The sequence below is a fragment of the Lepidothrix coronata genome, unplaced genomic scaffold, assembly GCF_001604755.1.
Source record: "Lepidothrix coronata isolate B3197 unplaced genomic scaffold, Lepidothrix_coronata-1.0 Scaffold27, whole genome shotgun sequence".
Lineage (NCBI taxonomy): Eukaryota > Metazoa > Chordata > Aves > Passeriformes > Pipridae > Lepidothrix > Lepidothrix coronata.
Genome location: NW_016690207.1, coordinates 4134032 through 4159846, shown reverse-complemented (window position 1 = coordinate 4159846; position 25815 = coordinate 4134032). Strand labels below are relative to the sequence as shown.

General features: G+C 46.6%; 2 protein-coding genes across 2 annotated transcripts in view; one reads left to right on the top strand and one right to left on the bottom strand.

The window, feature by feature from the left end:
* Positions 1-10645, top strand: part of JAM3 (junctional adhesion molecule 3) — a 30571-nt gene extending 19926 nt beyond the window's left edge. Inside the window, exons 2-9 of the mRNA XM_017809852.1 lie at positions 3687-3752; positions 4552-4665; positions 5493-5645; positions 5830-6026; positions 6340-6439; positions 6781-6910; positions 8297-8351; positions 8991-10645. Coding sequence (XP_017665341.1) covers positions 3687-3752; positions 4552-4665; positions 5493-5645; positions 5830-6026; positions 6340-6439; positions 6781-6910; positions 8297-8351; positions 8991-9026 — 851 coding nt within the window. The 3' untranslated portion in view covers positions 9027-10645. The remainder of the gene's footprint in view (positions 1-3686; positions 3753-4551; positions 4666-5492; positions 5646-5829; positions 6027-6339; positions 6440-6780; positions 6911-8296; positions 8352-8990) is intronic.
* A 1383-nt stretch (positions 10646-12028) lies between these two features.
* NCAPD3 (non-SMC condensin II complex subunit D3) overlaps positions 12029-25815 on the bottom strand; it is a 30757-nt gene continuing 16970 nt past the window's right edge. Inside the window, exons 20-35 of the mRNA XM_017809448.1 lie at positions 24915-25022; positions 24285-24396; positions 24095-24202; positions 22550-22788; positions 21791-21870; positions 20388-20525; positions 19918-20051; positions 19552-19751; positions 18999-19109; positions 18406-18582; positions 17518-17687; positions 16681-16811; positions 16495-16572; positions 13436-13510; positions 13254-13314; positions 12029-13169 (exon numbers count right to left, since the gene is read on the bottom strand). Of these exons, the coding sequence (XP_017664937.1) occupies positions 13058-13169; positions 13254-13314; positions 13436-13510; positions 16495-16572; positions 16681-16811; positions 17518-17687; positions 18406-18582; positions 18999-19109; positions 19552-19751; positions 19918-20051; positions 20388-20525; positions 21791-21870; positions 22550-22788; positions 24095-24202; positions 24285-24396; positions 24915-25022 (2034 nt within the window). The 3' untranslated portion in view covers positions 12029-13057. The remainder of the gene's footprint in view (positions 13170-13253; positions 13315-13435; positions 13511-16494; positions 16573-16680; positions 16812-17517; positions 17688-18405; positions 18583-18998; positions 19110-19551; positions 19752-19917; positions 20052-20387; positions 20526-21790; positions 21871-22549; positions 22789-24094; positions 24203-24284; positions 24397-24914; positions 25023-25815) is intronic.

The window sequence follows — 25815 nt, the reverse complement described above, 5'->3', positions numbered from 1 at the left end:
GCACATACAGATCTGGTAGGAATTCAGGGATATCGAACATACGGATCTTGGGGGAATTCCGGGGGGTAGAACATACAGACCTGGTAGGTGCCTCTGCTGTGGCACATATGCTGCTCTGGAACTGGAATTCATGGCTATTCCTGCTGTTCTCCAAACCCTGGGTGCCTTTGAAGTGAGATTTACATAACACCAAACCCTTGCTGCTTATTTGCACTGGGCTAAAAGAGGCCTAAAGGAACACCTTTGGAACACTCCTTTCAAAAGGTGGCTTAAGCACTAAAGATGATTTAACACTCAAAACAAAGCAACCCTTAAGTGTGGTCACCGAAGGGACAACCCTTGCCCACAGCAGGGAAATGGGACAGAGCAGGGATCACCCCGGCACTGATTTACAGCCATCTGGGGAGCACTGGCTTGGTGAAGATTCCTGCAGCTCCAAGGAGACTGGAGAACAAGGCATACCCAAAAGTAATGCTAAGAAGAGCTATTAAGGCACTCTGCCCCTGCTCTGCAGTCTGTATGGTCACTTGAGGTTTGTGTTTTGGTTTGCTGTCGCCTTCTTGTAATTTAGAACATGCTACTTGCAGCATTCTGCCACAGAGAGGAGAATAAATCTGTCTTAGCAGTGATTTAAGCAGCCACATTGATCTCTGCCCACGGTCAATACACGTAATAATGTCAGAGCCTCTCACACAGTCTCCAAGGACTCAGCTTCTGCCTTAAAATTTGTTGTCATCCTGCTTCGTGCCTGAGGGATAGACCTGAATCTCTTGTGTTTAGTGGGTGAGAAAAAGCCTGCTGTGAACAATTTCTGAGCAGTGAGATGGGGCTGGAGCTGATGGAGTCCCACTGTCTTGGAGTGAACATTTGTGGAGTCATAACTCCCTCAGAGCAGCACAACACTGTGGTTTTACCATCCCCTCCTACAACTGAGCTGATATTGTAGCTGCAGCAGATGTACCTCAGCAGGACTGTTATCATGATGTCTCTTTGATGGGGCACCATTTTTCTGAAAAATTATGTTGTGTAAGCAAGAATCCATAACAAAACCCAAACTGGTACAAGTTTCCTTTAAGGAACGAGGAACCCTTTCCCTCTCCTTCTTTCTCTAGTTTTTCCAAGAGGAAGATATATAGGGTAGCACTGACCAGGTAGATGCTGTGGAAGGTGCCTTCTGTGGCTCTTCAGGTGCTCTGCAGATTTTGGAAGGGTCCCATCACTTGGGAGTTGTTTCAGTAACTCAGTTCCCTGATGGTGCTGTCTCTGAAGGAAGCAGAGCCCACAGCTTCCCCCTTTTTGAAAGCTGAGCCAAATTCCTTATTAGAGCCACCTGTCCTGAGCAGGAGGCCAACCAGCATCTCCTCAGACCAGCTCAGTGCTCAGAGCTGGGCTCTCCATTAATTCTCCCTTGGTTCCAGAAGCAGGAACAGCAGAGGCCACCAAATGCCTTGTCTGTATGAAGATCCCTACATTGTTGTTGAAAATATGCCCAATGATTTCAAAAGGGTTTTCCCAAAAGTCTTGTCTTCTGGGACTAAGTACTCCCAGTGCTCTGGGGGTTTGCTGGGATCAGTGAAATCTGTCCATGCTCTCCAGGGAGCAAAGCAAGGATCACAGACAGAACACCTGAGAGGATCAAAGGGCTTCTTACAAGAGCATGTAGTGACAGGACAAGGGGGAATGGATTCAAACTGAGAGAGAACAGGTTTAGATGGGATGTTGGGAAGGAATTCTTCCCTGTGAGGGTGGGGAGGCCCTGGCACAGGTTGCCCAGGGAAAACTGTGGCTGCCCCATCCCTGAAAGTGTCCAAGGCCAGGTTGGACAGGGCTTGGAGCAACCTGGGCTAGTGGGAGGTGTCCCTGCCCATGGCAGGGGGTGGAATGAGATGAGCTCTAAGGTCCCTTCCAACCCTAACAATTCCATGATTCTGTGATGAACAGAGACTTCTCCCAAATATCTACATTAAAGTCCAGGCCACAGTCCAGAGCACTGTCATCTTAGCTCAATATTGGATTAATCCCAAATGCTGCATGACTGTCTCCAGTGCAGAAGAGGGAAGGGTGGAAAGGTCCTGCTAAGAGCAGTTTTGGCCAGGCCAACTATTAGTTTGCATCAGCCAGTGGCTTTTGTGTGAGTAACAATGATTTTTGTACACAAAGGCAGCTCCTAAACCTTGCCAAACTTCAGCTCTCCCTGGTGGTCTTCGGGGTATCAGCACCAGGGCTCCGAGGAAAGCAAACAATGAGGGACAGGAATCAGCAGGGAACATTTCAAAATTCCTGGAAGGATTTTAGGTGTTTAGGGCCCTCCAGCTTTCAGTGGGAGTGCCTGTGCAGCTCTTGAGTGTTTCTCAGACTGCTGCCTTGCTCTCTTAGGCTGAGCCACTCCACCAGAGGAGTTTCCCCTCTGCATTGTCAGGGTCTCTCTCCAAAAGCTTCCTACCCTGAAAGCCAGCAGAGGAATTTGCACCTATTTGTCACGATGCTGAAGATCATTTCTTTCTCCACGTCTCCCTTCAGCTGCCTTTCCTGCTTTCTGTTCATGCTTGTTGTGATGTTTTACTCTGCCTAAGACAGTCCAAACCTTTAGCTGCATCTCGTGTCACTGAGGCACCAGTTCCCATCATCTTTAACCTGCTCAGCCAGGTCAGTGGGCATCCATCATCCATCCTCCCTTAGCTTTCCACGAGCTTCTGATGGGCTTTGGCACAGCAGAGCTGCACGAGGGGCCACGGCAGACCCCTGCAGCTGATTATTTTGGCACTAATTAAGGTGTGTGTCCTCCTCCTGTATGAGACAGGGCTTTGGAGCAGCGTGATTTGTGAACACCAGAGCCTGACTGAGAGGCTTTGCAACAGCCAGAACACCCAGACCCAAAATATCCTCTGTGATGAAGGTGTTTGGTTCACTTTCTTCCTCCTGTGCCATGCCAGGCACTCCCTGCTTGTTTCCTTCTCCCTCCAGGGAGCTGTTGGTGAGTTGGGTATCCAGTAGAATATGAGTGTTGTTGGTACCTGCTCTGGTGGAATGAACAACAGAAGGGACATGGGAGGCAGATTTTTCAAAACAAAATAACACATGAAGGAGGGAAAATGACTGGATTAATTGGGAACACATTGGTGCTCAGAGCAAGAAGGGAACTAGCAAGCTGGTGGTACAAAGAGTCTCACAGTTGAACTCCTGTCTTCTCCTTTCATGATTTATTACCTCACATTTTACATTACCAGGCTTAAAACCCTTCAGATGTCATCAGCATGTGTTATGGGCCAGGCCTGGCACTTTCCATTTCCAGGCACTGACCAGACCTCTGGAGGTTGCTCTGCTTCCTCCCTTTTCCTGACCATCAAATTCATTTGCAAAAATAAAGACTTTCACTCCTGCATTATCAGAGTTCTTTTACCATCTAAATAAGCACAAGGCACAAGGAAATGGCTCATGCTGTCACTGCTTTTGTGCCATTATGTTAATCCTCCTCTTTAATTGCTACTTCTAACAATTATATTTTCCTGTATTTACACCACAACTCCTAAATAAACTTAGTCCTGCTGGAGCAGAGTTAGTAGCCAGGAAAAGGTTTTATCTGGGGAAGCCAGCCCTCAGAGATGATTTCTCAGCAGGCAGCGTGTTTCTAGCTGGGTGACTTATGAGCTGTGCTATTTCTTATTACCTTCTGTTTGTTTTTCCAGGCTGCAGACTCTTGGCTGTGGAGCTGATATCCAGCAACACCCAGCCCGTGGTGCAGGAATTCCAGAGTGAGTGGCTGTGCTGCCTGTGGGGATTTGCACCAGGCCAAAGAATCGGGGAAAATCCTTATTGGCATTTGGTTTCTTGTGGGAGGCAGGACCACGAGAGCCTGGGATTCAGAGAAGTGCCTAAGAACATGTCTTTGTTTCACCCTGTTTAAAATGGTTTATCGAGGCCCCCTGCGAGCCATTGGCATTGCCAAGTGTCTGCCTAAGTGCTTTGTTGAACTGGATCCCAAAAGAAGGAAAAGCAGTTGCCTTGCAATTAATACACTGAAGAGGGAGTCGGGAGATTTATATTTTATCTTGGTCCTCTTAAACCTGCACTGGGATTCTGGGAAGCCACCTCTCGTGCCCTGTTCTGTACAGATGAGATGCCGGTGCCAGCTTCAAAGGGGAGGGTGTTTTCTGGATTTATCCCCAGGACTCATGGTCTCAGTGCATCACCAGACACTGCCCAGGGAGATTGTGCCTCCCTGACTCACGCTGCAGCTCAGAGCAGCAGCAGGACAGTGCTGTGGGCTCATCCTGTCATCAGGGCTTGTTTGCCATAAGTCACAGCCTGCAGGGAACAGTGTGTTCATTCCTCTCCATAGTTGATAGCTGCTTGACTATTATTTTTGCTGGCCAAAATCCATCTTCCCCAATAGCTCCTGGAACCCAGCAGTGTTTCTGTTTGTCAGATGAAAGGGAAGGCTCTGCTTTGTGGGCAGCATCTCCTAATAAAACACCGAGTGAGGCTGCCTAAAGCAGAGCAAAAATACAGCTGCTTCCTATTAATCTGTATTCCCATTATTTCTCCTGCTAGGTGTTGAGCTGTCCTGCATCATTAAATCCACTGTGACGCCAGATCCCAGGATCGAGTGGAAGAAAATCCGAGACGGAGAAACCTCTTACGTGTTTTTTGACAATAAAATGCAGGGTACGAAGATTCTTTGCTCTTAGATTTCCAAAACAGCCTCAGAAGCAGCACAATGGAGAACAAACAAGGCTGTGAAAGGCAGGAGCTCTGGCTGTCTTGCTGCTTTCTTCTGGAACAGAGTCCAGCAGTCAAAGTGCAGGATGGAGAGGGAGCAGGATGTTCTTTCCTCCCTGCCTTCATTATTGACAGGTCACAGTAGGGAGCCACAAGAGAGCTGGAGAAGGTAAAAGATACTTCTTGGGTAGGAAAGCAAATGCTGCAGCTTCCCTTGTGCAGAGCCTGCTGGGCCCTGCGTGGTCACTGGGTGTCTGAGCTCTCAGGGGCAGGCACTGACCCCTCCTGTCTTTCCGTGTGCCATCCGAGGGCTCCACCTGCCCTTCAGAAGGGATGTGTGTGTGGAGCTGTCAGTGCCACTGCTGAGGCAGCACAGGGCTCTGCAGCACCCTGGGAGCATGAGATTAGAAGCAAACTCCTTGGCTTGACAGGAAAACTCCAGTGCCAGTAGGGCCTGACTCCATCTGGAATTACTCCAGCACTTTAGATGGGACCAACAGCCACATACAAATGAATCTTCCAAAGGAGACAAGGCCTGAGGCTGTCTTGGAAGTTGGATTTTGCCACTCTTTGTGAGATTTGGAATGGTGCTTTCCAGTCCATCCTCTTCCACGGTTGGCAGCATTGCTTTCCTTTGTGGCCTTTCAGGCATCAAGTTCCTTTTGGGTTGTTCCCCTGACTCCAGAGTCAAAGTTCAACCTCCTAATTTATATGCCCAAAACAAGCCTGTGTGACTTCCCTTGGTTTCTTCCTCTCTCTTTCCTGTGTATCAGGAGACTTTGCGACCCGGGCAGAGATCCTGAGCCGGACATCCCTGGTGATCAAGAACACCACCCGGATGGACACGGCCACGTACCGCTGCGAGGTGGCAGCGCCCTCCGACACCAAAAGCATCGACGAGATCAACATCCAGCTCACGGTCCAAGGTACCACACCCAACCCAGACACCTCTGCAAGGGGGACCAGAAGGGGCCGTGGGTCTCTCCAGCGTCCAAACTGCAAATAACAGAAAGTTTTGACGCTTTCTTAGCACGGTTATGGAAAGTAGGTCAGAAATGACTTAGTTCTGCTCAGCCCAGTGCCATTCACCTGCTTTGTGTCGCCCCACAGTGAAACCCATGACTCCCAGATGCACTGTGCCTAAAGCTGTACCTGTTGGCAAGTCAGCCTCTCTTCACTGCCACGAGAATGAAGGTTTCCCCAAGTCCACTTACAGCTGGTACCGCAACAGCGAACCTTTGTCACCCGACATGAAAGCCAAACCCCACAACTCCTCCTACACCCTGAACCCCGCCACAGGCACTCTGGTAATGCCCTTACAGACCTCATCAAGGCTTTATTTTTAAGGTCGATTATAAAAGAAAAAGAGGCTTTCGAGGAAGGAATAATTTGAAGGTGGTGAGGTGGTCTAGGATCTGGGTGGGAAAGGGAAGATTGATGGAAGGACATCCTGGTCCATTGATTTTGATCACTGCTGATGCCACTTACCTGTTTAGAAAGAGGGAAGATGTCTCACCACGAAGCCTAGGGGAAATGCATTTTTAGATAGGTTTTTATGCCCTCACAGTGCTTTGTTTCTCATGTCCTGCTCCCTTCCCTTTATCCTTTTCTCCTCGGCAGGTTTTCCACGCAGTGCACAAAGGTGACACAGGACGTTACTTCTGCATAGCAACAAATGATGCTGGCTTTGCCAAGTGTGAGGAGCAGGAGATGGAAGTCTGTGAGTGGCTCTACGTACAGTTTTCATCAGTGCTGGTTGATACATCACCATAAATAAATTGCCATCACCACAAGGAATGAAGGGGGGGCATCATAGAGCATTAAGTCTTTCCTGCTTTCTCATAGCCCCAAACACAGGAGGAAGAAAAATAATCTAAGAATTCAGGGAAACATTCAAACACTCTTGAGGTCATGAACAGATTTAGTCTTGAAACCAGGGATTCACTGTGAATTATTGGGGTTTGCTTAAAACATTTGAGAGGTGTCGTTTTAGCGTATTTAAAGCTAGAATGTCACTGCTGCCTTAAAGAAATACTGGATGGTGGCTTCTCTCTTTGCCAGATGACCTCAATATCGGTGGGATAATCGGGGGAGTCCTGGTGGTCCTGGCAGTTTTGGTGCTCATCACCTTTGGGATCTGCTGTGCCTACAGGAGGGGATACTTTGCCAACGGCAAAGAGAGCGGGGAAAGGTAAGATGGGATCCCAGGTGTTCTTGGACAGGTCCCTGCACCCACAGCCACCATGGAGGAGGCTGAAGGGCACCAAAACTTGGAATTTTAATGCCTGACTTGGATATGTATCTTCCCAATCCCCTACCAAAGCCTACAGGGCAACCCAGTCCTTGAGGCATCTCATTCCCTGCTGTAAACCCTGCACCACCCAGGTTTATCTTACAGAATCATCACAGAATGGTTTGGGTTGGAAAGGACCTTAAAAATCATCTAGTTCCAACATCCTGTCATTGACAGGGACACCTTCCACTACACCAGGTTGCTCAGAGCTCCAGCCAACCTGCCCTTGAACACTTCCGTGGATGGACAGTATTCACTTCAGGGAGAATTTTGGTGTGGCTGCTCTTGTGCTTGCTGCCAGCACCAGCCAGAGGATGAAAGCTGTGCTCTAATATCCTCATAATTTGCATGGGAAGGGGGGGGGGACCAGCACAATTAAAAGCCTACAGGTGTTTTTCCAATAGATCATGTGCTGCTGGCATAACGAGGTCTTCAGTTTGATGATCAGCGCTCGCTGCACAATTAGTTGGAAGCATCAGGACATGCATAGGGAATGTATGCAGCAGAGTAGGCTCTCCACAGGAAATCTCACTACTTGTGAGAACCTAAATTTGGGGTGAAAAACAACCACTTTACAGCACACATTAAAATGTTAAAAACAACAGCAACAGCATCAGAGACAAGCCTCGATGTCCTTACAGAGTCTGTGGAAGAGATAATATATGTAAACCCAAGATTCTCACCAGATAGATTTGTTCTGTGCTAAATGTTGCTTTTCAGCACAAGCCCTGTCTTTTTTTTTTTTTTTCCCTCTCTGGTTTGGTTTGTTTTTCAGAGAAAGCTCCAAATACCCTATTTAAATGCAGCTGAGGGTTGGCATCCACCGGACCTGACAGTCGTATATAAATCCTGCATTCCTGTGGGATTGCAAACAAGTGGTGCTTCCTTATAACTAAGAAAAATGCTGAAGGCATCTGGCAGTGAAGGATTGAAATGAACTTTATAATTGCCACAGGAAACAGTGCAGGAGGCACAGAAAGGTGGTGACAGGGACCAGAGCAGGAGAGCCCAGAAAAGAACCAGTTAATCTCTTTGCAGAGCCCTGTGGAAACAGGCAGCAATCTTTTTACCCTGTGCTGAAGGGGAAATAGAAAAAATCCCAGTCATGGCAAATGATGGAATAAACACAGACCCCTCATTTGAGAAACAAACTGGGTTTCTCTCTGCTTGCTTTTCATTCAGCTGCTCCTCCTCATTTCCATCTTTCTCAGCACCTCCCCTCCAAAATCCTGCAGTCTTCCTGTTGCAGAAATGAGATTTTTTTTTTCCCCCCCTTTATTTCAGCTACAAGACTCCAGCAAAACCTGATGGCGTTAACTATATCCGGACAGATGATGAGGTAACAAATGATTTGCATTTAACATCTCTCTGTTAAAAGGAGAGGAGGAGGGTGGGCAGAGGGACAGCTCGCTTTTTTGGGGCCCACAGACTTTCTCAGAGTGGGCTCCACTCCGAAACAAGGCTGGAGAACACAGGGAAAACAGAAGGGTGAAGGCTGAGTCATTTCCTTGGAAATGATGAACAGTTTAAGTTGCTTGAAGTGACTGATGCCAGGAGCTATCAGAGGCAGCTCTGCTCTGAGTTATCTCGTGGCCTGACCCCCTGGGGATGAGTTTCATTGGATTAAGTGGGCAGGACATGATGCTTTTTACGAGAGAACTTGTATTTTGGGATTTGAGCAGATCACTAAAGCTTAAGACCAGAAATAGCCTCTCCCATTAGCAGAGATACTGATGAGGGAATGGGAAAGTCCCCTGCCATGCCTTGCTGTGTGAGGACAGGAGGAGGAGGCAGCAACTCACCTCCCTGCAACTGGTGCAACTGGTGCCTCCCTCTCCTTCCCAGCTGGAAGATGGGGCTCCCTAAAAGCACTCTTATTTATAAACACTTTGGATCTACATTTCTGGGGGCAGCAGGAATGACAAGTTACCTGGAAAGCCCCTAAATCCTTCCTCCACCCCAAACTGTTTCGTTGCAGGGCGACTTCAGACACAAGTCTTCGTTCGTCATATAGGACACCAAAAGAATACAGCAAAACCAGCAAAAGTGTGAAAATACCTCCTCCAGGAACTCAAAGCAAGAGCAAAAGATTAATTAAGTGCGCTTGGAAGAGTTTGGAACACACAAGAACTCGATAGCTAGCTATCTGTATATCTTTTTTTTCTTTGCCAAAGTTTAAAGTAACTCCTCACTGCCCAACTCGCGTCTCCCCTGCCTCTGGAGATACCAACAGGATCACCTAAACCTGTCCTTGGACTAAGGAAGCATTTTAATACTTCCCAAGAGACTGGGCTGTGGAAGTTTGTGGCATTGCCTTCTATTTGTGCTGCAGGGACACGGCCACAATGTGCAGACCACCCAGGGGGACAGCATTAGGTAAACGTGCAGTAGACATTGCTAGTACGTGTTACTAGGAGACAAAAAAAAGGTGCTGATACAGCAGTAGATGGACTTCAAACAGCGAGATTTATCCATGCAAGGGGGGGGGTTTCCTCCCAGCAGCTCATTGCCCAGGCCTGGCTGGTGACTTTTACACATTCGTGTGTAAAAGATTGTCCTGTGCTCGACTCTGACTGCTCAGGAGCAGGGGGGGTGTCTCTGAACAGCCAACAGCGAACACCACTAATGTTCTCGGCCCCTGTGTAAACTTAATTCTTGTTATTTAACATGATGACCCACCAGGCCAGGATTGCTTCTGTTCCCTGCTTTGTAGAGAACTCATTGCACGCAGGTAACCCCTCCATCTAATCTGCACAAAGCAGACTTGCCTCCTGAGTCTTTCCGTGCTGAAAGAGGCTTAGAGGGGAGGCACAGAACGAGTGCTGAGACATCCCTTTCAGGAAAATTAAAGCCAAATACTTTTCCTAGGCTGAGATTGCCATAAAAGGTACTGAGATATCTTCCAGCTTTTTTTACCTTCTCCGTTTCTTTTGTAGAACCCCACGTTCTAAATTTTTTGCAAAGATCTATTTTGATTACTTCAGAAAAAGGTAACATTTCTATTTAAAGTGTAAATACGTGATGCCAGCAGTGTTTAAGTAACGGAGCTATTTTTTTACTGTTGAAGCTACAGAGAGGAGCTCAACTGTTGCTATAATATGGCACTGTCAGAGCATATCAGTATTAGTGCAAACTGTATTAAAAAGCTGCAGGTGGAACAGCATCTCTTTCCTCTTAAACCAGCTTCAGCCATTTCCTTGTCACAAGAGGTCTTACCAGACACAGAACAGAGTCACTCAGGGATAGTTTTTGTAAATTTTCGGCAGGAGCTGTCAACTTTTTTTTTTTTATATAGAAAACTTCTCTTGCCAGTGACCAACACTTTGTTTTTGTTGTTGCAAGAAATATCCAGGGATGGCTATTTTGGATTCAGTTCCAACGAGGTGACAGAGTGACTTCAATGTTTGCTGCCCCTCTGCAAGTTCCCTAAAGCACTAACACGGTGTGACAGCTACAGCAACCCGACAGGTTTAAAGCTTACACGGCCAAGGCCACTGTTTCTGGAGCTGGGAAGGCAAAAGCACGACACAAAAGCACTTTCTCGGTGTCAGATGAAACTTTTCTCTAGGTGGTAAAAGAAAAAAAAAAATAAATTAATTTGGTTCTTTTGGCTTGAGAGAGAATAGCTGGAAACACATGAAAACACCCACGGTGGTGGTGTGAGATGGCAATGGGTGATACAAGATGTGGATGCAACACTAGAACTGTGCTGTGGTTTAAGAAGTTTTTTAATGTAGCATAATTTAGTGTTCTTGTATTTCCAATATAAATTGAGTTGTCTTAACTTTTCCTGTATACAGTATTTTGGATACTTGACGATTTGGACTGTCAGTGTTATTTTTTAGTGTTCTGCATTACTCTGCTTTGTTTCCTAAAGGCCCTCGCTGGACATGCCATTGCTGCATTTGTTTTGCCTAAACAAAGCATTTCCACTTGTCCTTCTGCTGATGAAAGTGAAAATAAGGATGGGGCAGCAATAACCAGATGCTCTCTGTGTAATTCAGGCATTACCACTGCTCTTTTGCAACTATACTCTGGTAACCTTCTTAAGACAAGCTCTTCAGCCAAGCCAGCCAGTCCTGATTGCTGCCTCTAATCATTCTGACATTCCTTTGCACCCTCTGGATATCCACTGCTCCTTCTCTGTGCTGCTGCAAGGATACCTGTAATAAGGGGGAGAGAGGAAAGGGATGAATCAGGGTAGCTCTGGGCACTATGGGAGCACAATCCACAGTCTCACCAGGCAGCCTTCCTGTGAAAAACCAGCAAAGCTAAGAATCAAAACTTCCATTATTTTCAGTTCTAAAATGCACAGTGGCATCTCTAACGAGAGAAGGGGAGGTGGTCCCCCTCCCCATACAGCTCGTGGGAGCTGATGGATGGAATTCATTGTATTGTTGTGAATAATATTCAGGTTTGTACTAATGTAATACGTTTAACTTTGCCAAGAATGTTTTACATAAATACCAGGCTATAAAGCATTCTTGTAGGGGTTTTTGTTTGGGTTTGGGCTTGGTTTTTAAACAGCCAGATTATGGGAGGTTTCTGTTTTCAATTCAGTGAAATAAGGGGAAGTCTCTTCTGTCAGAGCACGCACTTATTTGTATTGGGATGAAGGTGACAAAGTCCAAGGTATGTTGCTGTTAATCAGTTTTTTCTTGGACATTTGTGTATTACTGGTTCTTCCCTAGAGAAGACTCATTAATGCACACAGGGCACATCTCAAACACTGCTTGAGGACAGAACAAAAACAACAGAAGCACAAAGTAGGAAATAAACTATCCCAATTTACCACTCAGAGTGGTTAAATGATAATTTAAGGCAGGAGAAAAGGCATAGAAAGAATGGATGTGGCCATAATTGACCATCACTTAAGCCAGGGCCATTCCATACATCCTCTGGTCCCAGGTTTTGACTCTGATTTTGGGAATAAAGTTTAACCTCACTGGAAGGTTTCTCTGATCTCCAAAACAGAGTAGGGAAGGTGAGGGCAAATGATGGGATTCCAGGGCAGGAGGGAAGTGCCCCCGTTTCCACTCGTGCAGCAAAGCCTGAGTAAGACAAACCAGCATGAACAAAACAGATCCCAGTCTCAACTTCCAGTGAAATCCAGGGCTTGAGCTCTGCAATAGAAGGTAACCACAGAAAAACTTCAGTGTGGCATCAGGGAGACTCGGGAATGGTCAGATTCCAGCCTTTCCAGAGCACATTTATAAGTTACCTGCACAGGACACACAGCTCTGACTTACCCACCGTGATTTGAGTCATGCCCTGCTTGCAGATAAATCAGTCTCATTTAAAAGCTGCTGGGTCCAACATTATTAATTGAACTGAGGGCCCAAGATACCAATGATGTGGTAGAAGAGACTTAAGAGGCTGTAGAAATCTATAGAAAAAAAAAAAAAATCATTTCTCTGTCAGCTCAACAAGAGGGGAGACGGCGTGGGCGGAATTAATTCTGTAACCATTTATTTTCATCAAATGCTAATAGTTGGAAATAACATAGTTCAGGAATGGAAATATTCCATAGAAAAAGAACATTAAGGCTGTTCATACACACAGGAGTTTGCACAACAAATAAGAGGTGATGTAGCGTGCAATTACCAGATTTAGGGGTGTGGCAGTGACAAGCTGTTTTACCTTTTCATCAAATTAAAGTAACTATTATATAACCAAGAGGGACCGTGAGGGATGGGGTGAATAAGCCCAGCCACTCACTGCCCAGCAAGCTGTGATAAGTGCATTTTATTGCAGCAACACTGTGCCCTCACTTTTGCAAATGGACAAATTATACATCCTGAGAGTGAAGAGCAAACCCCCCTTTATGCTGCAGCTTTCCAGCCCTCCAGTGGGCTGTGTCAGGAGCAGCAGCTTACAATCCATACATGTGCTAATGCAGGCTTTGTCTGCCCGTATTCTGGGCAGTTCTGTGGAAAAGCCAGCTAAGAATAGATAGATAAGGAAGGACAAGTGTTCCCAGTTTATAATTGCAGCGGGGAAGGCTTCAGGCACGTGCTGATGCTGTGCACAGGCCCGGGGAAAGGCTCAGTTGTCTCCTTTCCGGGGGGTTCTGCGCTGGGAGCGGCGCAGAGGGACGTGCTGGCTGCTCCTTCTCCTGGCTGGGGATTCCACTTTCCACTCCCGAGGCCGGGATGGGCTGGAAGAAGGAAGCAGAACCACCATTTATTTCCAAGTCTTTATTTCCAGCCTCTCTCCCCTGCAATTTCTGTGCCCAACTCACAGTTTCTCCAGCGATGTCAAACAGATAATATCAGTCGGCTTATCCTCATCCTCTTTGCTCTCTGCAAAGAACACACACATTTTCATACTTTAAAAAATGCCACAGATTTGATCATTTGGTGTTTCTTTTTTTTTTTTTTGTCCCCCCACTTCCCTCGAGTTGGAATCCCAGAGATGACTTGCCTGGAGCTGAATCGGGTGTGTGCGTCAAGCTGATGCAACTGACCCCAGCCCCAAAAGTCAAGTCATTAATGGTCTCTGGAAAAATAAGAAAAAAAGGCAAGAACATATTAACAGTCAGCTTGTGACACAGCCCGAGGGCAAGGCATGCTGCTGTGGAAACCTTAAGTGTCACCGAGTAAGTAAATCCAGTTAATTGCAAACACACACACAAACACACACGTACAGATATATATCTATTTTATACCTACATATTATATATCTACTTCATACCTATATATCTATTTCATACCTATATATTATATATCTATTTCATACCTATATATCTATTTTATACCTATATATTATATATCTATTTCATACGATATATTATATATCCATTTCATACATATATATATATAAAATATATCTATTTTCAGCCCACCAGACCTCTGTGTCTCCCATCCAGCCTCTGTGTTGAGTCTGATGGGCCACTGATGCACATCAGCTTCACACTCCAGCTTTCCTGGGAGGAGGAAATTCCTTAAATACGGGATGGTGAGCCTTCCCGTCCTGCCCTGGAGGGAGAGCCACACCTCCCACTGAAGCTTTGCCATCTTTCACAGCAACACGTTCGACCCACACCAGTTGCTCTGCCTGGTCAAGGCAGAATTTGGGGCCCCTGGAAACAGCCAAAGGACCTGAGCATGTTCCATGAGGAGCTGCCTGCAGCCAGACAAGAGGAATCACTTGACAAGGGAGCTGGGTAGAATTTAGCTTGCCTGAATAGGCCCTAGTTGTCAGCTGTCTCTTTCCTGTCATTTATCTCAGGAGAGATGTCACAATATTCAGATTTTACTTAACTCAACGCTCTGTTTTATGCTCGTGTTTCCCAGAACCTTTCACAAGGAATTAAGGGAGGAAGTGCTTCATAGGGCAGGAGTTGAAAACTCAGCTAAAAGGACTTCTCTTTACAGCTTTAACTGGGTTTGCTCTTTAACTCCTGCCCTGTCCTGGCAGGGAATCACTGAAGCTTAGAGTGGAAATCCAACTTGATCCATCTGCCTTAGCTCTTCTCTGCATCTCTCAGGAATGGTCTGTGTCAGTGTCCTGGCTTTGTGCAGTGTGTGCCTGAACAATTTACCTTGGTAATGAGACAGTTATGGGGGGCCAAGAAAGGGGAGGTAAAGAAAGGGGGGGGGGCAAAGAAGTATCAAGCAGGGCTTCCCATGCAGTATGGGAAGGTGGTATCTTCACAACACATGTTTATGTACAATCCCCACTCACCCAGACCCACTCAAGCCATTCTCAAAGTAACAGGCAGGAGCTGAGTCCCAAAGACAGAAGGGAAGAGAGAGACAGCCAGAACAGCTGAGTAAGGCAAAGAGGAGGGACAGCTGCTCCCAACTTCTCAAGCACAAAAGTGTTTACAAAGAACTGCATGTCCAATACTTTTAGAATGATCTACCAGAGTAATGAACATGTTTTATTCTGATTGTCTCCCAGCCTGCGAGACCCAGCGCCACCATACAGATGGCTCAACACACGCCAACTGAAGTGATGATCCTGCTCTGTACAGTTTGTCTCCCTGCTGAAGGACACATGCTGCCTCCAAGCAAAGCAGGAATTCAGCCCTAGTACCACTGCAGATTAACATTTTTCCTCTTTTTTTTCACCATATGGTGCTTAAGAGAAGCAGCCACGCAGGCTTCCAGAGACGTGGTGCTTGAAGAATTCTGCTCTCTAAAAAACACATCCCCAAGTTTTTTGGGTTTTTTTTTTTTTGCACAAAGATCACTGCTTGTTGCTCAGGCAAAGAGAAACATCGGGGCGGACAACTCTGAGCACAGAGGGAAGAGCAGGATCAGATTTTCCAGTGGATGCACACCACTGGTTCGCTCCTGCCCACTCACGGCTGTCAGGTACTCCCAGCCTGCCTTATTGGCTCCATGTCTGCTCTGCCGTGTGTGTGCAGGGCAGGGGGGTGCAGACACAGGCAGAGACAGCTCAGACAGCTCTGTCTGGGAATGCCAGACCCTCCCCACAGCAACCCCCAAAGCCCAGTGAGAGCTGGCCTGTCACACACCCAGCTCATGTGGAGCTCTCCCCAGAGCACGTGAGGGTGTTCATCACACAGCTCACACTACAGCAGAGATGCCCTAAAATTGACAGCAAGGAACGGAATCTCCTGCTGGAACTCAGCTCCATTTGTGTTTTACTATAACTGCCTCTTGTGCTTGCAGGGCTGTCAGAAAGCATTCCAACAAAACCTGCCTTTGGATGGTCAGGTCCTGTGAGAAGGCAGTTCAGCTGGACATAAGCACAGCAGACAGTCCCAATTTGTCCATCAGATTCCTCTCCATGTATTTGTACTTTCATTTCACAGCAGTAAGAAAACCAAATCATTCCTTCTCCAGTGCTCAGCTCAGTTCTCTCTCAGTGTGGAACACACACACTTAATTACTGTGCAGGTTGTTAATCCCTTTGGGCAGATCTCTGTGTTCTCCTGCACTTGTCTCAGCCCACTGCCTGCTCCAGAAGCAGGTTGTAGCTCACCCCCAGCTCCTGTTTGGACAACAGGAACCCCTGAAAAGAGCCAGACCTTGAGGATTTCCCTCTGCAGCAGGTTCTATAATTCAGCCTAAAAATACTCAGCTCTGCTTCCAGAGGCAAGGAGAGCAATTGTGCAGCCTCGTACACTTTGGGCAGTGCTGGTAAGGAACCACAACAACATTCCTCCTCAGCACCTTAGAGCTGATGAAGGAAGAAAGGGCAGTGGCTCTGTTACTTCAGCACCCCAAAATAAATTCTCTCCTGTCCTGTCTCTCATCAGACCCAATGCTCTGATACCCTGTGACATGCATATGGGGACTGTTGGACTGTCCTTTCCCATGGACACCATTCAGCTGAAACCACCAGTTTTAGAATGGTTCTTTTTTACTACAACCCCTTAAATAAACAAATAATCTACAGCTATTGATGGCTGCTTCTCTCAGCCCTTTAGGGGAGGCTCTGCACTGACACCTCTCTCAGAGGAGGAGTGCTCAGCCCAGTTTGGGAAGGGCTCCCTGGGTTGTACTCACGCTCTGGGGTGCTGATGGCACGGCCTGCCATGGCCACGTTGTCTCCAGAGGACTGCTGGTTCAGGTTTTGAAAGGACACTAAAACCAAGAAGGAAATAATTAAGAACAGAAACGCTTTCAAGACTCGAGGGCCTAACCAGATCTGTGTAAAACCAGATCCAGTGCAGTTTGCAGCAATGTTCCTACCCTGCTTGCTGCCTGCTGTGCTTGAGGCAGCTGATAAACTCCTCCCAACACTCCTGCTGCGCTGCTTGCTCCTGTCTTCTATGGCCTTCCTGGCAGAGTTCAGGATGGCCAGGGTGCTCAGGGATGCTGCCCTAAGGACAAAACACGGGACAGAAAACAGGGATTTCCTTCTGCAAGCTCACATGAGATGCCTGTAATGGAGAGACCTGTGGCCTCCTGATCCCTCGTCATCTTAAACACCAAGTGTAAAGGAGAAGATGATGCTGCAACACTGGTGCTGCAGTGGGTTTCTGTGGCCAGGTTTTGGCACTGGGGGTGGCTACAGGGTGGCTTCTATTAGAAGCTGCTAGAAGCTCCAGGATGGGCTTCCCTGCTGCTGGCCAAGCCAACCAGGAGTTCATGAAGGACTGACAGCAGCAGAAACAACAACAGACTGTAACCCCCATTCCCATCTCCCTGCACCTCTGGGGGGGAGGAGGGAGAGCCTGGAAGGAAGGAGGGGTGGGGGGAAGGTGTTTTTAAGATTATTTTACTTCTCACTCTTTTGCTCTGATCCTGTTAGCGATAAATTTAATTAATATCCCCACTTTGAGTCTGTTTTGCCTGTGATGGTGATCAGTCAGTGACCTCTCCCAGCTCTTAACTCACGAGTCCTTTGCTGGTTTTTTCCCTCTCCTCTGTCCAGTTGTTGAGGGGAGGCAGACAGTGGCTTTAGTGGGTACCTGGCATCTAGCCAGGACAAACCCACTGCAACTGGTGACCCTCAAACCACTCAGGATTGCATCAGCAAAGCAACAGCCCTGCAGAGCATCGTAACAGGTAAAGAAAAACCCATACCTGTGACCCAGTAACTGCTCCCTCAGAGCACCAGCACGAGGTGTAGCCAGCTCAGAAGGCACAGAGGAAGGGATTGATCCAGGTGGTGAGGATTGTCTCCGACTTGCAGGAGGCTGAGCATTATTATTCTGGCCACCAAGAGATGCAGCTCTCTCCAAAGATGGAGATGGCTATGCAAAACAGGAGAAGAGATCATATATCAATGGATACAAGAGTAGAAAACCCTACAAGACACTTTGACCTACACGCTGTGTGATGAAGAACTGCCCTTTGTGTGATGGACGTAAAGGGGTGCAAGGGAGGAAGAATTTATTGGCCAAAAGTTTAACAAGAAGTGAAAAGAAAGTTTTGCTGGGACACACACGTCCTAGTTTAGGGGTCTATATATAGGTGCTCTTCTAAAGTCTGCAGAGAAATGTACTTCCAGGCTAGAAGTCACCTCATCTTAAGGTAGGTATCTAAAATAGTTCAGGACAATTGACTCAAGCACATACTTATTTCTTTACAATGACATTAAAAGAGGACCTGCATGATGAAGACAGGTATGAATTTCCACTCTGTAGACACCTAAAGTGAACTCTTTGGCCAGCCTATCACTGTGGGAACAGAAAGTAATTAAGCACAGCCAGTGCCAAATTAGACTTAAGTTCTCCCTTTAAACCAAATTCTTTCTACATTAATCATTTGCTGCTCCTCTTTGCCTAACAAGTGTTGTTTGTTGATCTTTGAGCGTATCAGTGACTCTGAAACCAAAGCTTCTGCCAGGAAATGTGAAGAGATACAGCAGAATGGCTATGGAATGCTCTCATAAGTGATGCAAGAGGGTCCACAGACCGAGTTTGGGTGTTATGAGCACACTAATTTTAGCAGAGGAGACCATACACGTACAGAGTTAACGGCACCAACAACCTCTGCCTGCGCTGCCGGGACCTGCTCGTGGTCTGACTCCTTCTCCCTGGCCAGCTGCTCCTCATATTTCTTCATATCATACTCCAGCTCGGCTGCCAGCTGCTTGTCCACAGCAAAGAACTCTTTGATTTCGTTTCGGTAATCTTGCATCATTTCCTGGAGCAACGAGGAATGTTTAAGCCCTTTCAGAAATCCCTCCTGATTCACATCCCCATTCAGATCACAGCTGCTTAAGCGCAAAAAGGAAATACCAGTTGGTGGAGCAGAGGTGTTTTTAACAGACTAAGAGTTTTCAACTCCAATTTGTGCTTCAGAACATGAAAAAGCTTTTCCAGCGTTCGGGTTTTCTACCCACGTTCCACAGAGGAGGCTCACACGTAACACACCAAGATCCTTATCTAAAATCCCTCTACCTCCTACATTATTTAACACAGTGGCAGTGGCACAACATCATCTGTCTGCTAAATTCCCCTCTAAGAAGGCTGTTCGTTCTGTCACTGGTTGCACATCCAACACATTAACTCAAGAGAGGATTAAAACCCCCAAGCCAGCAGGAAAACAACCCCCCTTACCCGTAGGTAGTTCATCAGGTCCTTAAGAGCTGGGATCCTCTTCTGCTCCATCAAAGACTTCAGTGATGTGATTACTGGGATGATGTTTTCTATGAAATTCTTCTTTTGAACCTTTTTTTTTTTTTTCAACAAGGCATGAACAGTTACAAGATGCAATAAAGGAGAAGCCACTCTGGTTAGATGAATGGCCTAAGTGAGAGGAGTTATCCCTCCAGAGCAAGGGAATTACTGTAATTAAGGCTGCTCTTACTCATGCACAGAGGCTTTTAACCTAAGTGGAGTCTTTTCAGATACATCACTAAGTCACTCAATTCTCACACTGAAGGCAAATTGCCCAAAAGATGCACCAAAAAATGTTGTTACACTCAAATGCTTTACTAACAAGAGAGCTGGGGAGCAAATTTAGCTTAGCACAGCTTCACTGGCTTCTGGGGAGATGCATTTCTCACCACTCCAGCTCGAGGACAAGCACCCTTCACAAGTTTTCCCTCGATGCTTTGGAGCTCCCACAGGTGCCCATCCCTCCTGCCACACCAGACCAAGAGCCCTTTACCTGCGAGATGAGCTTTTTCTGTGCCACCTGTACGACAGCGTTGGCCACTGCCATCTCATCTTCATCAGGGTCAAGGTCTTCCTCGGGTTTTGATCTCATGGTTGAGAGCTTGATTTCCTTGCAGCTGAGGACTGCAAATGTGTCTGAGAGCAGCTCGCTGGCTTCCATGTCCAGTGGAAGGACCTCATCCACAAAGCAAGCTGGAACACCCAGGGAAGAAATAAGGAGTGAAATAAGAAGTGTTTTCCCAGAACCAGCAGTGAGGAAGAAGACAGGAGGATAACACACCTGGATTACGAGCCTGAGGGTTTTTTTTTTAACAGACACCAGTTCCTTGTTTGTCTGATTTTTAAAGACATGCCTTACCTAGGATGCTGTGGCTGATCTTGGTTGTAATGCTGAACCTCTGCTCATCTGTGAAATGCTCCAGCAGGAACGTGTAGATTCGCATCCTTTTTTCTCTGTTATCTTTCCCCTTCAGAGAGAAGAGATTCTTCGCCCTGTGGCAGAGCAAGACATTTTACAAGGGCCCAAGTCACATTATGCCAACTCACAGGAATAATAAGGCTTTAAATCAGCGAGGAATATTTGCATGACACTTTTAAGACCCATAAACCTGTTAGGACACCACACAGTCCCACAAATTACATGCAGAATTCCTCCCAGAAGTGTCACAGAGGAAGGCAGGACACAATTTAACACTGTTTCCCCCAGCTGCTTTCAGCCTTTCGCACATGTAATTATGAAGTGACACAAATGCTTTGCTGCCACTGAGAGCTGCATGGCCAGACAGCCCATAATTCAGCAAAAACTAGACAGAAATGTGCTCAACTGACCGTGCACTCTGGGGGAACCTGTTGTACTTCCCGTGTTTCTCATAGCTGTTGAAGTGGAAGATGCACTCAATGAAGTGTTGGGAGAACATCACTGGGTTCCTCTTCAGTAAGAGATGCACCAGACAGAACTCTGCAAACCTGGAAAGGAGGAAAAGAAAGATGTTATCATCGGGGTAGTTTCTAAAAGCCACCAGTGAAACACAGCACGGGGCTCTCAAGGCAGGGGGATGGTTTTCCTCTGCCAAGTCTCCCTCAATACCACATTTAATTCTTGCCCAGCTCCACCTGGGCTGGAACAAGGATATCAAGTTCGCTGACTTTCAGTCTTTTTTCATCCAGAAACATTTCCAGCATCCACGATCCTACTTATTTTTATGGCCATTAAAGTAAACAGAGTCAGAAATTAATTTGAATTTAAATCCAGGCACAACACTTCAATTTTTTAAATAATTTAAGTTCCACTGTGGCTGAGACACAGCAATTAGCAACAAGTTAATCACCAAAGGTGCTGCAAGAGCTGGAAGTCAACCCCAAACCTGAAGAATGTGGTTTTGTCTGGATGCAGTCACTGAATGCAGATGCAAAGGAAAAGGCTCCCAAAGAAGCAGCACCATGTTCCTGTAGGAACATGATGCTGCAATGTCACCATCTACTGGAAAGACATTTTTAGATATTAAAAACTCACTGAAGAGAAAAGAAAATATGACTGTGCACTAGTAAGTGACAGTAGGTTGATGGTCCTGGAAAAATCCATCTTCAGACTGATTGTTCCTGGCAGAAACAAGCAGCAAGGTGTCCAGGCCTCCTCTGCATCCTGCATCCCTCATCCCTGCACCATCTCCCATCCTTGGAGAAACCTGCCTCACTCATTTCTCAGGTAACAGGGCAGCTGGAGACTTTGAAACCTACAGAAACTTCATGAACATTCACTCAAAGCCAGGGTGCACAATTCCTCTGACACGCCAAAGTGTTCCAAAACGTGGCAGAAGGCTGAAAAGGCAGGGTGTATCATATAAAAAAATGAAGAAAATATTTAATTCTAGTCCTAAAAGAAACTCAGCACTCGAGACAGAGCCTGTCGGAAAACCACAAGAAAGATTTCAGAAAGGCTTGTGTCAAAAAGTCCCTTTTTTTCTGGAGTCTAAATAGAGCATGTTTTGAGGACAGCCAAGGACACACAGCCTGCTACTTTGGGACCTTCAAATGACCTGGACAGAGGTTCACCCCTCCTTCCCTACCACTGCAGATCCTAAAGCCTGAACGACTGAGGAAGTGAGGAGATTAATGGGATAACCTGCTCTCTCACTGGCCTTTTTCTTCACATGTGGAGCAAGCAAGGCTGAGACTGGTTTTGAGCAGATCTCTGCCCTTCTCCTCCATTATTTCACAGGTGAGGGTTTTACCTGGCGAGGTCTGGGTTCGGATCCACCAGGACGCTGACGAAACGGAAGAAGAGACAGTCCTTCCACTTCACAAACTCCTCCTGCCAGAAATCAGCAGAAAACAAATTATCAAGCAGGAAAACTTCATGTGAACCTTCAGACTGCAGTCAGGACAGCACCTGACAGAGCATACAATGTCCATCAGGCAAAGGAAGCAGCTGTGAAACCTCATCCAGAGGTACACAAAATAAACCCCAAAACAATGGTGTTTGGGAGGATGTTTTAAGCAGCATAAATGTTGCAGCAGCATCAGGTTAACCACTGCAAAAAGCAGAAAAATGAAAAATCTGTTCTCCCACCCAAAGGCAGACACTGTTTTCAGAGTGACACGCACTCCAAACCTGCCTTGAGTGACCTCATGTGAACATTGGGAGGGTGAACATCCCGAGCCTCTCAACATTCACATCTCCAGAACAATAAGCAGAGACAGCAGGAGAAAAAAAGGTGCTGTGGTGCTTGTTGTAGTCATTCGTGGAGCAGTGAAGCTGAAGGGAGTTCAAAGAAACCACGGCGAGAAAAGAGGTAACCACTGACTAAAAATAGTCTCATTATCCAACTTTAAGTGTCATTGATATGATTTCTGCCTAGCAAAAAAAAAAAAAAGTAACAAAATATATAGTTTAAAGTATTCTTAATTAAGTGTAGATTGATGAAGGTATGAGCAATACAGGCACTGGACAGGCTGCCAGGGTTCAGCACAGCTCAGACCCCTCTCCTTACCTGCAGGAGGTTGGTGAGCAGGATCAGGGTCTGCTTACGGATGAAGGGATTTGGGTCCTTCAGGCACAAGGAAATGTTGGGGATGTATCTGTCCACCATGGATGTGTAACGGATGCACAGGTCACACATCACAATGACGACGTTATTCCGGACAGCCACGTCCTGGGACACCTCCAGCTCCCGAGCCAGAGCTGCAATGCACTTCTTTGCCAGATCCTCGTGCTGTAAGCACAACTTACCTGTGAAACACGACAAGACTGCGAATATATTCTCCTTCCCAACCACCCCAGCCCCGCTTACTGCCTCCTTCAAGTCCAACACGAGCCAAGAAAGGAATCAGGAAGTAAACAGGGGAACAAACAAGAAACTCATGCTGAAACTTGATGAGCAATCTGCACGATCTCTCAAGGAGATGGTACTTCAAGTTCTTCCAAACTCCCCTTAGACCTATGGAGTGGGTCTCTATGCCAAATTCCCTCCTTCACAGCAAACTATTTCTGTGTACAGGGTATTATTCAAAGCAGCTAAAAAGAACAGCCCCAGCTGTCATAGGCATAGCAGGGAGACACCCACCTCTGAGAGCATCATTGAACCAACTTAAAATAAAATAGCCTGCGTTCTAACATCACTTCTCCCTGTTTCTAAGCTCTGTACAAAGGTATTAAACTTTCCAAAGCAGTTAAGGAAAGAATAATGCTGTCTATCTCCAACAGAAGAGACTTGTTCCTAACCACAGTGGTATTAAAAACCAGAACTTGCACTTCCTCATAATCCTGGGGATACAGATTGACTAGGCTTCTCTTCACTCGTGCTGGGGAGAACAAGTAACTGTGTACAGTCATTCTGCTCTAAACTACATCAAAAGCACCAAGTTTTCTTCATCCTCTGCTGAGCATCTTACATGCAAGATGATCCTTCAGCCAGACAGCAGCCAACTCCAAGCACAAGGACAGCACAGCGCCGAAGGACACTGCTAATTATTGATCACTATTAATGCATTAACCACCTGGAGAAGCAGTCACAGAGCTGGCAGGGTTTTTATGGCTTGCCCAACTTGTTACCATGGATATTTGCATTGCTAAAAGCTGCGAGCTGAGGTAATGCAAACAGAGCACTGTGGTTATCTGTCACAACTGACACAGAATTATTCAGCAAAAGACCTCTGGGATCATCCAGTCCAACCTGTGACCACCTTGTCCCCCAGCCCAGAGCACTGAGTGCCATGTCCAGTCGTTCCCTGGACACCTCCAGGGATGGGGACTCCAACACCTCCCTGGGCAGCCCCTTCCAGTGTTTAACCACCATTTCTGTGAAGAAATTCTTCCTGATGTCCAACCTGAACATCCCCTGGTACAACTTGAAGCCACTTCCTCTCATGTTACCTGGGAGCAGAGCCCGACCACCACCTGGCTCCCAACTCCTTTCAGGGAGCTGGAAAGTGAGAAGGTCCCTCCTGAGCCTCCTCTTCTCCAGGATTTTGGGCAGAACTTCACCAGGAAGGCTGAGGCAGGAGGAGGCACATTCCTAGTGCAGGGTGGCACTTACCCAGAGTAATGAAGGCATGAGCCCTGACCAGGGGGGGCATGGCCGAGCCTCTGAACTGCGACAGCGGCTGAGAACCAGGGATTTCCTCACTGTCCAGAGAATTAGACACTGGAAGAGAACAGGTCAGGAATGAAAACATGGCAAAGTGCCTGTAAATATAAAGCTGAGGGCAGCAAGGGGAGTGCCTCACGTTGGTCCTCGTTGACAGAAGCCAGAATGGACTGAACCAGAAGGAAGATGCGTTTGCCCACTCTGGCTGGGCACAGCTGGGCAGCCTCCCCCAGGAGGAAGAGGTGTCTCACCTGCAGAGATAAAGCACCACTGAAGTCAGAAGGCAATGGCTGAGCTGCAAATTAAGTCAGCAGGAGTCGGTACTTCTCCAAAAACAACTTCAAATTCCCTCAGTCCTTTCAAGAAGGCAGTGGCTGAACAGAAGGTGAGGCTTTGAAACAGAAATCCTGGGTGGGTGTGTTTAATATGCTCTAACTCCCCACACTTCTAATAATACTGAAATACTCCTCAAAGCATTCCATGCCTTTTACAGACTTGTTTCCCAAACAGCTCATCTAAGAAGCTGGAGTGGAAAAGCAAAGAAAAAACATATAATTTTATTAAAAATACATGGAGTATCACATCCTTAAAGTAACTGCTGACATGTAAAGCTGTTGTATGCTCCCAGGCTCATAGATACAGGATTTCATTACACACACAAAGCATGCACATTCCCATTATCCCAAGTTATTGGCATGAACTTACAGGAAGACCAATTCCAAGTACACCTACATCCTTTGAATAATCTGTGAAGAGGAACCAAACTTACCAAGAGACCTTCTTGCAGCTGCTCTGCTCCATCCTCTTTGAGGACTATATTCGACATATAGCTCTCACAGGTGGATACTAAATCTCCACACACCTGGTTGAGCAGCTCCTGTTCCGTAATTAAACAAAATTAATTTGGCACTTAATTAATTAAACAAAAGGCAGCAGTAATATCTATCCACACAGAATCCCTAATATCAAAGTCCTTATATGCTTTTAATAATCTAGATCCCATTAAAGTCAATCTGACAGTGCCTCAGAGCTTTAAAACTCTTCCTGCACATCAAGGGATGTGTGCAAGTGTCGAAACACCTTGGAAAATTTGGCTTTTAATGATCCACAGGTCTAAGTTTACTTCATCATAGAAATCACAGAGACTTGAACAAAAAGGATTTAGGCGACTGTTTCATGTACACCCAACACATTCGAGGTGTCTGTGTGAATTTTTAGATGTTGCTTGGAAAGTGCAGTTCCCTGACAGTGAAAACATGATGTTTCACTTCCAAGGGATGGAAGGGAAATGGAAAAAGCTGATTGCCTGCTAGATTGGGATGAATATAACACATCATTTCTGTTTCCCCACCATCTAAAAGCGGTAACCTGAGAAACCAAATACATATCACAGAATCAGCCAGGTTGGAAAGGACCTCTGAGATCAAGTCCAAGCTTTGACCTAATATCACCTTGTCACCCAGACCATGGCACTGAGTGACACGTCCAGTCTTGTCTTAAACACCTCCAGGGACGGTGACTCCACCATCCCCCTGGGCAGCCCATTCCAATGGCTGAGCACCCTCTCTGGGAAAAGTTTCTTCCCAATATCCAACCTAAACCTCCCCTGGCACAGCTTAAGACCCAGCCCTCTTGTCCTACTGCTGCTTCCTGGGAGAAGAGACCAACCC